The following is a 13,664-nucleotide window of genomic DNA, read 5'->3' on the forward strand; positions in this document are numbered from 1 at the left end:
AGAATAGGTGAAGCTCATTTGAGGAGAGGTGGGCTTGAATTGATATAAAGAAGAAGATGTAGAATATTGTATGATACGTAGAGGATATTATTCAGTGATTTTGAAATACCTTGGAGAGGTGTTTGAAGGTCAAAAGAGACTACTAGATGACAGAGGAATTGAGACTGAAGAAATGAGAGAAAGACAGATGGGAGAAGAATTGGAGCAGTCTTGAATTGTGACATGCTTTCTCCTGAACCCAGCTTCCAAATATATTTAGACTTGTAGCTTTGTGTCCTTAGTATCTATAAGACAAAGGTAAATGGAGAGATTTTCCACATTATTCTTGTGGTACTTAATCATGTTCCATGGTACTTAATCATGTTCCATAATTATCCTTGTGGACAATAAGGTCTGTGACAGGAGTTGAATGACAGAGCAGTAGAGCAAATGGGAAAATTACCATGCAGATTCTAATTTTAATTCATTTTAGTTGAATTTAAGTTGTTTTCAATTTTCTGGCACCTATATTTGATGGTATTAAAAACATATTAACCAAATGGGAAGATAAAGAAAATCCTGCCACCTCTTCAGGTATATTTTTAAGCCAAACATGATTTCTTTCTCCTGCTTTCTTCAGAAGTACTACGGGCGTAAATCCCCAGTTGGAAGAGATGTTTGCCGCCTACGAAAAGCCTATTACAATGCCCGGCATGAGGCATCAGCCCAAATTGATGAGATTGTGGGAGAGACAGCAAGTGAGGCAGACAGCAGTGAGACCTCAGTCTCTGAGAAGGAGAATGGGCATGAGAAGGACGATGATGTTATCCGCTGTATCTGTGGCCTCTACAAGGATGAAGGCCTCATGATCCAGTGTGACAAGTGCATGGTGAGGGTTGAGAGGTGAAGCAGAGGCCTTGTCCTCATGAGTGTGGTGACTGTGTTCAGAGCGTCAGCCCCTGCCTCTTTTGCCTTTGCTTGGCAGGCTATTTATGAACTTTAACTCTGCCTCAGTTTCTGTTATCCCTTACTCTTCACCATATTGTCCTTCTCCTTTTTTCTCTTTCTCTTTCATTTTTTCTTCCCCCTTCTTTTTCCTACCTCCTATTCTATGTGCCTATTTTCCACTGCATACTTCTGATGTAGTCTGGATCAATAAGAAAGATAATATTTAAGGTAGTGCTTTACCTGAAAAACACTAGGGGTACTACACTCAATATAGCATTAATGTAAATGGAATTCAGTATATAGAGCTCCTGATGAAGGAGTCAAGGCCTGGATTTGAGCCCTAGTATCCCCATTTGATAACATCTGAACTCATTACCTTATGTAAAATGGAACTATGAGTAACGCATAGGATTGTTAGGAGAATATAATCAGATAAGAATCAGTAAAAACATTTGGTAACTGTAAAGCCTTCCACAGTGGCTGTATTGTTGATGCATATTACTTTGTAAGTAATGGCTTGGTACTATATTCATTCATCCTTCTGTTCTCTATCCATCTCCTTATTTTGTTTGCCCAGATTCATGTATTATAAATAGTTTGTATACCTATGTTCAGATAAGTCCTCATTCTTCTTTCCTCCTACTTTACCATTTATCTCTAATTTCTTACTTAACTCCTTAACCCTTAGTTCCTGTTTTACTTTACCCTGTCCTGTTGCTTTTCTTTATTTTTTGTTTTGCTGCAGCTTGCAAGATCTTAGTTCCCCAACCAGGGATTGAACCCAGGCCATGGCAGTGAAAGTGCCGACTCCTAACCACTGAACTGCCAGGGAACTCCCGCAGATTTTTTTTATTCTTAGTCCCCAAGACTTCTCTCAGTGAGTCTTAACTCCCTACGTACACACACACTTCTTTTTTTTTCTGCAGGTATGGCAGCACTGTGACTGTATGGGAGTGAACTCAGATGTGGAGCACTACCTTTGTGAGCAGTGTGACCCAAGGCCTGTGGACAGAGTAAGTTGCCTCCTGATAATACTCTAATCTAAAAGTGGGAGAAGTGGCACATGGTATTTTATCTGCCCTGCTCCTGATGCACTGAATTTCCTTTGATAAGTTATTCAGCCTCTCTAGCCTTTCTTACAGTTTCTTACACTTTACATTGAAGGTAATAATTCTGCCCTTCCTTTTCTCAGGAGTGGGACAAAAGGAAGAATACTTAGAAATCTATGGAAGAAATGATACTGTATAAAAACTGTGGTTTTTATAAACACTGTCTACTATCCATAAAAGAAGTAGCTTACAAAGTTTAGAACTTGTGTACTCTAAATATCACTTATGCAGCATTTAAGGAAAAGACCTCTGGACTCAGAGTCTGGAAAAAGTTAGTCTCAGCCCCATGTTTTGTTTTGTTTTGGCCATGCTGGGTCATTGTAGCTACATACGGGCATTCTCTAGTTGCAGCAAGCAGGGGCTCCTCTTTCGCTGGTGTGCAGACTTCTCATTGCAGCAGCTTCTCGGCTCTAGAGTGCAGGCTGAACAGTTGTAGAGCTCAGGCTTAGCTGTTCCACAGCATGTGGAATCTTCCTGGAGCAGGGAGCAAACCCATGTCCCCTGTGTTGGCAGGAGGATTCTTAACCACTGGACCACCAGGGAAGTCGTTAAGCCCATTTTTTAAGAGAGTAGGTAGGTTGGGTAACTTGCCCAGTTATTAAATGGGTTTTTTTCTTGGCTCTGCCATGTTTATATGTGTGCTCTTCTATAAAAGGAGATATTTAGGCAATATTTCTTAATAGTGGTGCTGTTGTCATTTTGAGTGGACCGCTCTTCAATGTTGTGAGGTTTACATTGCAGAATGTTAGGCTTTCTTGGCCCTTGGGCACTAAGTCCTAGTATAGCTTCCTCCAGTCATTGTGACAAAGTCCCCCTTCACACATTTTCAGATGCACTTTAGATGGCACAGAGCAACTACAGAATTAGTGCTCCATAGGGTATAGTTGGGGATATTTAGTCTGTCAAGTTTGTCCTCTGTGTTCACATTTTCAAGTTTAAAAACTCTTGATTGCAGTCACCTTTTTTAATATCTGTGCTGTATTGAAATGACTAAGCAGTAAGTCTTAATTGGTTGGAGATTCTAGGTTTTAGTTCTTTTTCTCTTAAATAGAGAGGCTGGAAATAGTAGTCACAGCCCTTATCTCTTGGCTTTCTGCTCTTACCAGGAGGTACCCATGATCCCTCGGCCCCACTACACGCAACCTGGTTGTGTCTACTTCATCTGTTTGCTCCGAGATGACCTGCTGCTTCGTCAAGGTGCATACACAGAAGCTGACTCTACTTGCCAAAGCTGACCTTTCTGAACAGTAGGGAGTATCTGCTGTCTGCATAATAGTCCTTGTCTCCGTATGACCTTTAACAGCAATAGAATATAGGTTTTTTTACATCCTCAAGTTACTTAGGCTTACATACATCTATCTCCACCAAATAATATTTAAGGTAGTGTTTTAAAAACTGAAAAACATTATGCTAAAAATAAATTGGAGAGACCAGAGTGTTACAAAGCTAGTTTCAGGACTGGGAAAGACACACAGCATTCCAAGAGGTAGACCACCTCCCTCGTGTCATTCTCATGGTCTCAAATTGATTACCATCACCATTATACTGCTGGTTGTAGTTATGTATTTCTTGTTTTAGATTTTAAGTTCTTTGTACTTAGACCTTGGTTCACACTAGTGAATACCTAACGTAATTCATACAGGAATCATTTTAACCTTCTGCTGTGTTCTGTGCCTTCTGTGTCTTTAATCTTCTCCTGTGCCTTCCTAGGTGACTGTGTATATCTGATGAGGGATAGTCGGCGCACCCCTGATGGCCACCCTGTCCGTCAGTCCTATCGACTGTTATCTCACATTAATCGAGATAAACTTGACATATTCCGCATTGAGAAGCTTTGGAAAAATGAAAAGTATGTGTTGAGGTCCTATCTCTTTTCTTCAAGCTGTACCCTACTAGAGCAGTGCTGGATATTCACTACAATCTTGATAATTTAACTTCTCCCTTCTCTTTTTTTTTTTTTTTAAAGAGAGGAACGGTTTGCCTTTGGTCACCATTATTTTCGTCCCCATGAAACCCACCACTCTCCATCCCGTCGGTTTTATCACAATGAACTATTTCGAGTGCCACTTTATGAGATCATTCCCTTGGAGGCTGTAGTGGGGACCTGCTGTGTACTGGATCTTTATACATACTGTAAAGGTAAGTGATTTGCACTACCTAAAAAATGAGCTCCTGGCTGCCATTCATTGATCCATCCATATAGTCTCTCTCTGATAAAAGATTGTCCAAGGGTGGCTTTGAAGCTTCAGAGAGCTATATAAAGTTTTTTCTTCCTTTTACCTAGTGCTTGGTACTCAATAAATGTTAATTTTCCTTTTAATTCATCTTTTTCATAGTGTGTATTTAGCACTCTATTAATACTTGTGGGAAGATAAGTTATTAGGGTCATGCAAACATAATTGTGGTTTTGGACTTTGACTTTTAAATCATTATAACTAGGTTCACAAAATAGGAACTGTAACAGTCAACACATTTTTGCCAACAAGAAGTAAGTTTGTTTATTCCTATAGCATAAAAATCTATGCTTCAGGATTCAACAAACTCTTGGAAAGCATTTTCTGCCTCTTGCTGGTTGTGGAAGCATTTTCCCTGCAAAAAATTGTTGAGATGCTTAAAGAAGTATAGTTGGTTGGCACGAGGTCAGGTGAATATGGTAGATGAGGCAAAACTTGATAGCCCAGTTTGTTCAACTTTTGAAGCATTGGCTGTGCAATGTGCAGTCCGACATTGTGGAGAATCGGGCCCTTTCTGTTGACCAATGCTAGCTTCAGGCATTGCAGTTTTCAGTGCATCTTATCACTTTGCTGAGCATACTTCTCAGATATAATGGTTTCACCAGGATTCAGAAGGCTGTAGTGGATCGGACCAGCATCAGACCACCAGACAAGTGACTGTGACCTTATTTTGGTGCAAGTTTGGCTTTGGGAAGTGCATTGGAGCTTTTTCTTGATCCAGTCACTTAGCTGGTTGTCTCCAGTTGTCATATAAAGTCCACTTTTCATCACATCATAATCTGATAGAGAAGTGTTTTGTTGTTGCACAGAATAAGAGAAGACAGCACTCCAGAACAACAGTTGTTTTGATGGGCAGTGAGCTTGTGAGGCACCCGCTTATCCAGCTGTTCACCTTTCCAGTTTGCTGCAAATGCCCGGCAACCATAGAACGGTCGACATTGTGTTCTTTGACAGCTTCTCATGTAGTTGTAAGAGGATCAGCTTCGATGATTCCTCTGACTTGGTTGTTGTCAACTTCCATTGGCTCACCGCGCTCCTCATTTTTAAAGCTCTCATCTAAAAAAATAATAATAATAATAATAAAGCTCTCATCTCCTTTACAAAACTTCTGAACCACCACTGCACTGTACATTTGTTAGCAATTCCTGGGCCAAATGTGTTATTGATGTTGCAAGTTGTCTCTGCTGTTTTATGACCCATTTTGAATTTGAATAAGAAAATTGCTTAAATTTCCTTTTTTGTCTAACATCACTTCACTAGTGTAAAATAAACAGCAAGTAATGTCATTAGCAAAAAAAAAACATGAAGCAAGAAATGTGAATTAAAATGATATATAACATAACCACATTTCAGAATGTATTTCAGTATCAAACAGCAAAGTTCAACAATGCAAAAACTACAGTTACTTTTGCACCCACCCTAATACTCTTTCCCCCCAATTCCAAAATCCTTACGGCCATCATCAACTCGCTACATTAAACGAACAAAAAAAGCACAACAGTTTCATAAGGTTTGTGGCTAACAGTAGAATTAATCTAATTTCAGATTCCAGTTTCAACAGTTTTTACCTGTGTGCCCTTGGGCAAGTTATTTAACCTCCTGAAAATAGGGATTAGTATCTATCTTAGAGAGTTTTGTAAGGATTAAATGAAATAATCTACAAAATCACTAAGCCCAGTTTATGGCTCACAGTAAAACTCACTATATGTTAGTTATCATTAGAAGCAGAGTTTAGTTTCCTAGGTCTTTCTCTTAGCATCACAGCAAAATAGTCCAGAAGAATTCCTTGCGAAAACTAAGTGCTTGAAGCTCCATGCTACTGATGACTCCTCCATCCCCTACTTTATATAAAATGTTCATTACCAATGTGCTTCCCTCATTTGAAGTGTCTTTCTTTTCTTATAACTTCCCCATAATGTGCTGTTTTTCCCCTGAAATGTTCTCTCAAAAATTCCTGCAGCACTCAGTGTATGTTTCTGGTTTCTTTCCATCCTGTAGAATGCCCTTTCACTCTTTGATTTCCTTTCCCCTTTCTTTGACACCAGTGTCTCCTTTCTTCTGCAATCACCAAATGCTTACTTGTTCCCCCTCTCAAAACAGCTACCATGTTTCCCTGTTAGGAAGTCTCCCTTCTCTCCCACTGGTATGTGATGGGCAGCTCAGGGTGAGGGAAGGGAAAATAGGGGGAGTGTTCTTTAACAGTGTTTGGCCTCATAGGGAGACCCAAAGGAGTGAAGGAGCAAGATGTGTACATCTGTGATTATCGGCTTGACAAGTCAGCACACCTGTTTTACAAGATCCACCGGAACCGCTATCCTGTCTGCACCAAACCATATGCCTTTGATCACTTCCCCAAGAAGCTCACTCCAAAAAGAGATTTCTCAGTAAGTCTCCTTCTCTCTTCACTATATGTGTCAGGACAGTCTAGTTCATGCATGGAATTCACAGAGTGAGAATTTTCAAGTGGCTCTCTGCTTCTTCACCCCGTTTCTATCCCAAACTGGAAAACTCCCTCTCTGTGGATGTTTGAACAGGAAAAATACATTTATTCCGCATTTCCTGGCAAGGGCTATGCCTCAGGGAATTGTTATTATATTTTAGATAGGTTTTCCTCTTTTTTTCTCTCTTATACCTCTTTACCGTCTTTGCCCTTGAGCCCCATTTTGTAGTTTTTTGGTTTCTCACACCCATAATTTTGAGAAACAAAAAGAAAATAACATTGAGAAACCTTTGGTGAAAATAAGTTAGTGCTTTTTATCCTTGGATTTAAAATATAAGACATTATTATCACTATATAAAATTTTAGAAGTACAGAACCATTAAGAAGTAAAAATTGTTTATTATCCTACTACACAGAAAGTAACTGCTGTTTTCATTTTCAGCCCTTTTCCTATGTGTTTGTTTTGTTCTGTTTTTTTCAAATTGTTGTGAACATATTCCTCCAGTTATTTTGTGCCATTTGTTATCATTTCATAAAGTTCATAAAGTTCTGGTTATCCATCTATTTGCTACAATGAAACCCTGGACTAAACTCCTCATCCATGAGTCTTTTTTTCAGTGGGCCTGTCGGAATTCAGAGTTGTCATCCTAGAATGCTTAGAAATAGTCTAACCAGAACACAAACCTTTATGTCCCTATTTTTCCTAGTATTATTTTTGGATTTCTGTGGATCATATTTCTTTTATATTCTCTCCGCCCACCACCGGGCCCTGCCTGTCATTCTTTGGTCTTGCTTGCTCAATCAGCAGCTCACTGTCAGCCTTGAAACTCCAACCTTAACTTCTCAGAAGTTGGGATGGGACAAAAGGAATTGTGACCCTTTCCCTTCTACTGTCATTCTAGGCTTATAAAATGCTAAAAAAAAACAAAACAAAACAAAAAACCGTTGTGTCCTACAGATTACTAGAAGGACTGAACTTCTGACCTTAAAACACAGTCCTCCAACTTGTAAAGGATTTAGCCCAGCAGTGCCTTTTTTTTTCCTTTACTTCCTTGCCTCCCCACCTCCTTTATCCTGAGTTAGCCCCAGATCATCTGATTCAGCTTTGCCAGCATTTGCAATACACTTACCAACTTACCACTTCAATGTCTTCTCTGCAGCCTCATTATGTCCCAGACAACTACAAGAGGAACGGAGGGCGGTGAGTCCCACTGGGGGGATGTGATGAACCAGTAGCTTGAATGGAGCTAGAGAACAGCCACTTACCCATTCAGCCCCAGCCCTAGGATTGAGACGGCTCTGACAGAGTAGCCCAATATAGTGCCAAGAATAATATGGAAGAACTGCACTTCGGTGGTTGTGGACTCATTATGGAGCCTTATTTGGGGCAGGGAGGGAAATTTGTAAGATCAGAGAAAGAAAATGATTTGGAACAGAACTCTTGACATATTTGGAAAAATCTTTTAAGTTTCTGAAAGCTTTCCCTATTACCTCAAGGTGTATCAACTCTTAGGTCTTCAAGGAACAGAAGTAGCTAGAAGTGCATGGTTTTAGCTGAGCAGTTTGGACTCATAGTTTTTATTTGTGCTTGTTTTGTACACAAGAGGGGTATTCTGGTGGAGGGAGGACCACACCCTGTAGCATGTGGGATCTTAGTTCCCCAATCAGGGATTGAACCCATGCCCCCTGCAGTTGCAAGTGCAGAGGCTTAACCACTGGATCACCAGAGAAGTCCCAAGAGGGGTATTGTTAGAAAGTACTGAAGGCTTTTTTCAGTTTCCTTTTCTATTGAATGGTAGTGTAACAGTTCCTTTACCTGTATCAATAGCTTTTTTTTTTTTTTTAGGAAATCAAATATATTTCTTTTTTTTTCATATATATTTCTTAAAAAAAAAACAGATAATAGATGAGAGAAATTTAAGAAAAGTAAAAACTATTTAAATGCTCATTGTAGTTGAACTATTGGTATCACAAGTTTGTGCCATATTTCTGTGTACTCATGAAGCAGTCAGAACTAGCTCAGCATTTTACCAGCTCTGGTCTATATTATGGATTCCTGAAAGAAAGAAAAATTGAATTTTATAAATAGAAATTAAATTTCATAGAAGGTTGGTGATTTTTTCAAAAAATAGTAAAATGAAGACCATAGGGACTTCTCTACTGGCCCAGTGGCTAAGACTCTGACCTCACAATACATGTAGCCCAGATTCAACCCCTGGTCAGGGAACTAGATCCCACATGCCGCAATGAAGATCCTGTGTGCCACAACTAAGACCCAGTGCAGCCAAATAAATAAATTAAAATAAACATTTAAAAAATAATAAAATGAAGACCATAGCCAAGTTTCTTACATCTTGAGCCAACCCTCTAACAGCTAGCCTACAAGATCCAGAGGTCTTTACCCTTCATTCCCTTTCCATCCCCAAGTGCCCTGCTTAGCCTTCCTCTCTAAATTCCTATATCCTTCTGGCAGATCATCCTGGAAGTCTGAGCGCTCAAAGCCACCCCTGAAAGACCTGGGCCAGGAGGATGATGCTCTGCCCTTGATTGAAGAGGTTCTGGCCAGTCAGGAGCAAGCAGCCAATGAGATGCCCAGCCTGCAAGAGCCAGAACGGGAGGGAACCACTGCTGAAAACAGCGAGAGTGAAAAAAAAACAGAGGAAAGTAGTCAAGAACCCCAAGTAACCTGTACCCCTGAGGAGCGACGGCATAATCAACGGGAACGACTCAACCAGATCTTGCTCAATCTCCTTGAAAAAATCCCTGGGAAAAATGGTAAGGAAAATCAGGCTCCTACCTAGGGTTTAAGATAAATGCGATATTAGCAGAGAGGGAATGAAAAAGAGCAACTTCTGATTATTTGCCTAGAATGGAAAATATTCTTTAAATGGCACAGTTTTTTCATGGGCCTGGTTTTTTCAATGGCCTATTCTTAAATTCCTCTTGGGAATGAAACTGGGAGGTGAAAGGATCTCCTCACTGGAGGGTAGCTTATTTCAGTTTGGCCTGGAGAAAGGCCTAAATTGCTGGTGGGTTGGCAAAGAATCCATTGAACTCCTGTGATTTCCTGAGAGCTCAAATCTGGAATAAGGAGTGGGAGGGTAGAGTTTGATGAGCCTCCTTGGTTCTGTTTTCAGCCATCGATGTGACCTACTTGCTGGAAGAAGGATCAGGCAGAAAACTTCGAAGGCGTACTTTGTTTATCCCAGAAAACAGCTTTCGGAAGTGAACCTCAAAGAATGAGAACATCAAGCATCTGGGATCCAGTGGAGCCTACAGTCCTGCCTCCTGTTCTCTGAGTGCAGACAGGGGTGGGAAGGGTCCGTCCAGCAAGGGGAATGGGGCCATGTCGTTGACATTAGGTACTTAGTAAACCTTGGAGCTAGTGGAGAGGAAGAGGAAGGGGGTCTGTCCAGACAGTTCAGCTTAACTTGTTTTCCTCTCCATTGCTTCACCCTGAGGGTTAATAATGTAGGGTGGAGGGCAGAGCACATTGGGGATGACCAGAATCTTTTGGTACTTTATAGCACTTGCCCCTCCCCTCAGCTTGGGTTTCTCTGTGTCATCCTCTGATCTTGCAGGCACTGCTAAGAAGCTGCTTCCTATACCCAGGTATAACTCAGACTCCAAAGGGACAGGGCCAGGATCCCCACCCCTACCCTGTCTGTCCTCTATAGGCTCCAAGAGCTACCCCTAGAGACCTAAAACACAAACAGTAGCTGGGCCTTGTTCCAGATCCCTGACTAGGAAAAGTTTCTCTCGCCTCTTTTCCCCAACCAGGTCAAAGTAAAATGTGAGTTGACAACTCAAAGCACTTGTAACTGCTGCCCCCTCCCTACCTCTACTATCGCAAATGGAATCATGGAATAGGGAAGGCCCCCATGGGGTCAGAAGGGCACAGTCCTTATTGTAATTATTTTTGTTTTCACCTTCATAACCTGCCGACCATATTTTTTTCTAACGAGAAGGCCAGGCCCCGCCAGCACACGTGATGTTTATGCGCTGTGGTTCTTGTGTGTCTGCTGTGCTGTGCGAATGGAGACTCATTTCAAAGAAAATTCATTTTAAAACCTGCGTAAAAATGAACTCTAACCACCCCCCAACAAAAGTCACTACATAAACTGTTGAGCAGTATTCAACTATCAGAGTATTTGTTGTGAGTGTAGATTATCAATTGAAAACACTACTTCTTGTTTTACTTGTACAGTTTTCAATGTCCATCTCTTAAAGAGACAGTGTGTCCTCCCTGCCCCTAGTCCCATCTTCCTTCACCTTCCTGATGACTTCATCTTCAGGAGGGATATCCAGGGTGTCACCTTCCTTCCCATTCACTTGACCAGGAGTTACCAGATAAATTGTCTCTTTAAAAATAAAACTTAAAAAGCTTTGCTTTGTTGTCTTCTCAGACATACATATGCATATATGTTTTAGATGTTCTTATAAGAGAAAAGATGGTTTTTAAATGTGCCAAGTTGTGTGTTGTATATATATATGTATGTATATATATATATATATATATCTGCTGCGTGATTAGTAAGCAATACAATAGTTAAACATTTCCCCATTACTTTTTCTAATATTGGACCAATGCTGTCCTAATTGTACATTTCCTCTTAGGATGACGACGCTCTGACTTGTTTCAAAGGTAGAAACATTGACCACCTTCCATTCCATTGAATTTTTCTTTTTCTCCTTTCTGTGTCAATCTTGAGGGAAAAAAAAAAGTAAAAGAGACAGGGGATGCCAAAGATCCCCTTGAACAGAGAAAAAGCAGAATAAATATTTTATTAAAGAAAAAAGAGAATTAAGAAAATAGTTTGGAGTATTTTCTTACTGTAGAGAAGCACTGTACATTACTAAGAGACCTGGGTATAAGATACTCACGTGTGGAGCTGGGAAAATCGCATGTCCAAGCCCGATTGAGTGGTTTCTTTTGGTTTTCATTGCAGGGAGCCGGGTGGGAGGGAGGTGGGAATAGGGGCACTTTGGGGGTCTCCTTTTAGTCAAAGCAGGAAAATGACAAGAAAGAGATTAAAATTCAATATTTCCTTTAATAGTGTTAAACACTAAAATTTTAAAAAAGTCTCAAAAAAAGAAAAAATTAAAAAAAAAACTTTGTAAAATGCGAGAACAGAAGCAAAAGACACTACGCTCTGTCATTTTATCTTTCTTTTGTTGAAAGACTAAAAACTGAAATGTTTTTTAGACAATCAAATGTTAGGTAAGTGCAAAAACTTGTTTTTTCTTACTGGTGTAGAAATTAATGCCTTTTTTTATTTTTCGGTTATTTTATAATAACAAAAGAACCCCCTAGCTGCCAGGTGGGTTTTGGTGTTTGAAATGCGGGGCAAAGCACTACATCACTGCAAATAGATACAGAGTTAGTCTGCATGTCTGTAGGCTGTGTGATTGCGGAAAATATAAATGCTGCTAATATATTTCCTTTTTACAAAAGCATATCTAAATAGATGATTGTTTTGATGTTAATCTTTGTAAATTATGTATTACCAATTTTAACATTGGATGTAATTGCATAAAAAGCTTGCATCTCAATCCTTGAAAGTCTAGTATTAAATGGAAAAAACTTTTCCTAACTACAGAGTGGTGAGCTTGCTATTTTTTTCCTCTTTCCTATCCTCCATTTATATTCCCAGGATCTTCTTCATCCTGTTTCCAAAGAGATCTGCTTGAAACCACAGCAGCATCCTAGGCCCCACATGGGCACTCCAACCACTGTTGACTGTTGGATAAAACCTTTTCCTCAGCACTTACAGCCTTTTTGGTCTGGGCCAAGCCTAACCAATCAACATAATAATCAGTTACACCTGCACCCCTTGTAACACACAGAATCTACTGCTCATTAACAACCTCTAAGGTTGGCAGTAAGTTTAGACTACATTTTCTAGGCCACTATGTTAGACTGTTTCCATTGTAAGCAATGTACATGTATTCATTGATTTCATCTTCATAACAGCCCTTTTGGTAGGTACCAAAACCAAATTTTACAGATGAGGAAACTGGAGCAACAGAGAGGTTAAGTAACTCACCCAAGATCTTATAGCTAGTTAATCCTCATAATAGTCCCCTGTAGTTATTATTCCCGTTTTCATAGAAGTAAAAACTGAAGCTCGGGAAGGTTAAGTAAACTTGCCAGATCATCTAGAACTAGTGTTGGAGCCAGAACTCCAAAATCTTTTAAGTTCATCCGCAAATAGCAAAGTTGACAGAAATAGCCAAAGCCTGCCCCTAATAAGGAAGATAAATCTATTCCTGCCAACTGAAAGACCTAACAAACTCTTGTCCTAGACAGGAATCAGACATTTAATCTTTGAGTTCATCTAGAATACAGTTGCTCAGAAGCCTTAAGACAGTTGACTACAAGAGCTCAGTCTCTACTCCTGCAAGAACTTTGGGTTTATCCCACTATTACATAAACAGTCTCTCCATGGCTGCAAAAACAACACCGCAGCAGTTAATTTAAGGTTTCTTTCATCTTTATTTAACCTTTAATATCCCTTTAACATCTACGTAAAGCTATTCTGTTTGGATAATATATAATGATAATAGCATAGAACTAATTTTATATCAATCTGTGTCCTATCTCAAGATGCTCTGTTACCTGATAACCATTAGGCTCCAGCTGCCAATATCACCAGGTCTCATTGATGCTCTGACAATATTGTTCTAGGACTCCTCCCACTTTTGAGGATTACCCACTATAAAACCAAGCACATAGGGATAAGAGTCAGAAAAAAGGAGAGGGCAGGTTGAATCATAGGAAATGAAAGCTGTGTACAAGAAAAGGGTTTCTGAAACTTTAGAATCATGCCCACCCCACCACATACACCAAAGATCTCACTTTAAGAAATACTGGTCCCAAAGTCATAGTCTTCCATATCTACTGTCTTATAACTTAAAACATTATAAAAATAAAACTTCTAAAAAAAAATAAAT

The 13,664-nt window shown here is 39.8% G+C and overlaps 1 protein-coding gene across 6 annotated transcripts in view; it reads left to right on the top strand.

The window, feature by feature from the left end:
- ASH1L (ASH1 like histone lysine methyltransferase) overlaps positions 1-12,309 on the top strand; it is a 201,577-nt gene extending 189,268 nt beyond the window's left edge. For all 6 annotated transcript variants that reach the window (XM_043875874.1, XM_043875873.1, XM_043875872.1 and 3 more), the window contains 9 exons: positions 620-868; positions 1,854-1,940; positions 3,143-3,233; positions 3,747-3,885; positions 4,003-4,175; positions 6,488-6,654; positions 7,871-7,911; positions 9,184-9,485; positions 9,848-12,309. In XM_043875874.1, coding sequence (XP_043731809.1) covers positions 620-868; positions 1,854-1,940; positions 3,143-3,233; positions 3,747-3,885; positions 4,003-4,175; positions 6,488-6,654; positions 7,871-7,911; positions 9,184-9,485; positions 9,848-9,939 — 1,341 coding nt within the window. In that variant the 3' untranslated portion in view covers positions 9,940-12,309. The remainder of the gene's footprint in view (positions 1-619; positions 869-1,853; positions 1,941-3,142; positions 3,234-3,746; positions 3,886-4,002; positions 4,176-6,487; positions 6,655-7,870; positions 7,912-9,183; positions 9,486-9,847) is intronic.
- The last annotated feature ends 1,355 nt before the right edge of the window (positions 12,310-13,664 follow it).

Source organism: Cervus elaphus, chromosome 20 (assembly GCF_910594005.1).
Source record: "Cervus elaphus chromosome 20, mCerEla1.1, whole genome shotgun sequence".
NCBI classification, from domain to species: Eukaryota; Metazoa; Chordata; class Mammalia; order Artiodactyla; family Cervidae; genus Cervus; species Cervus elaphus.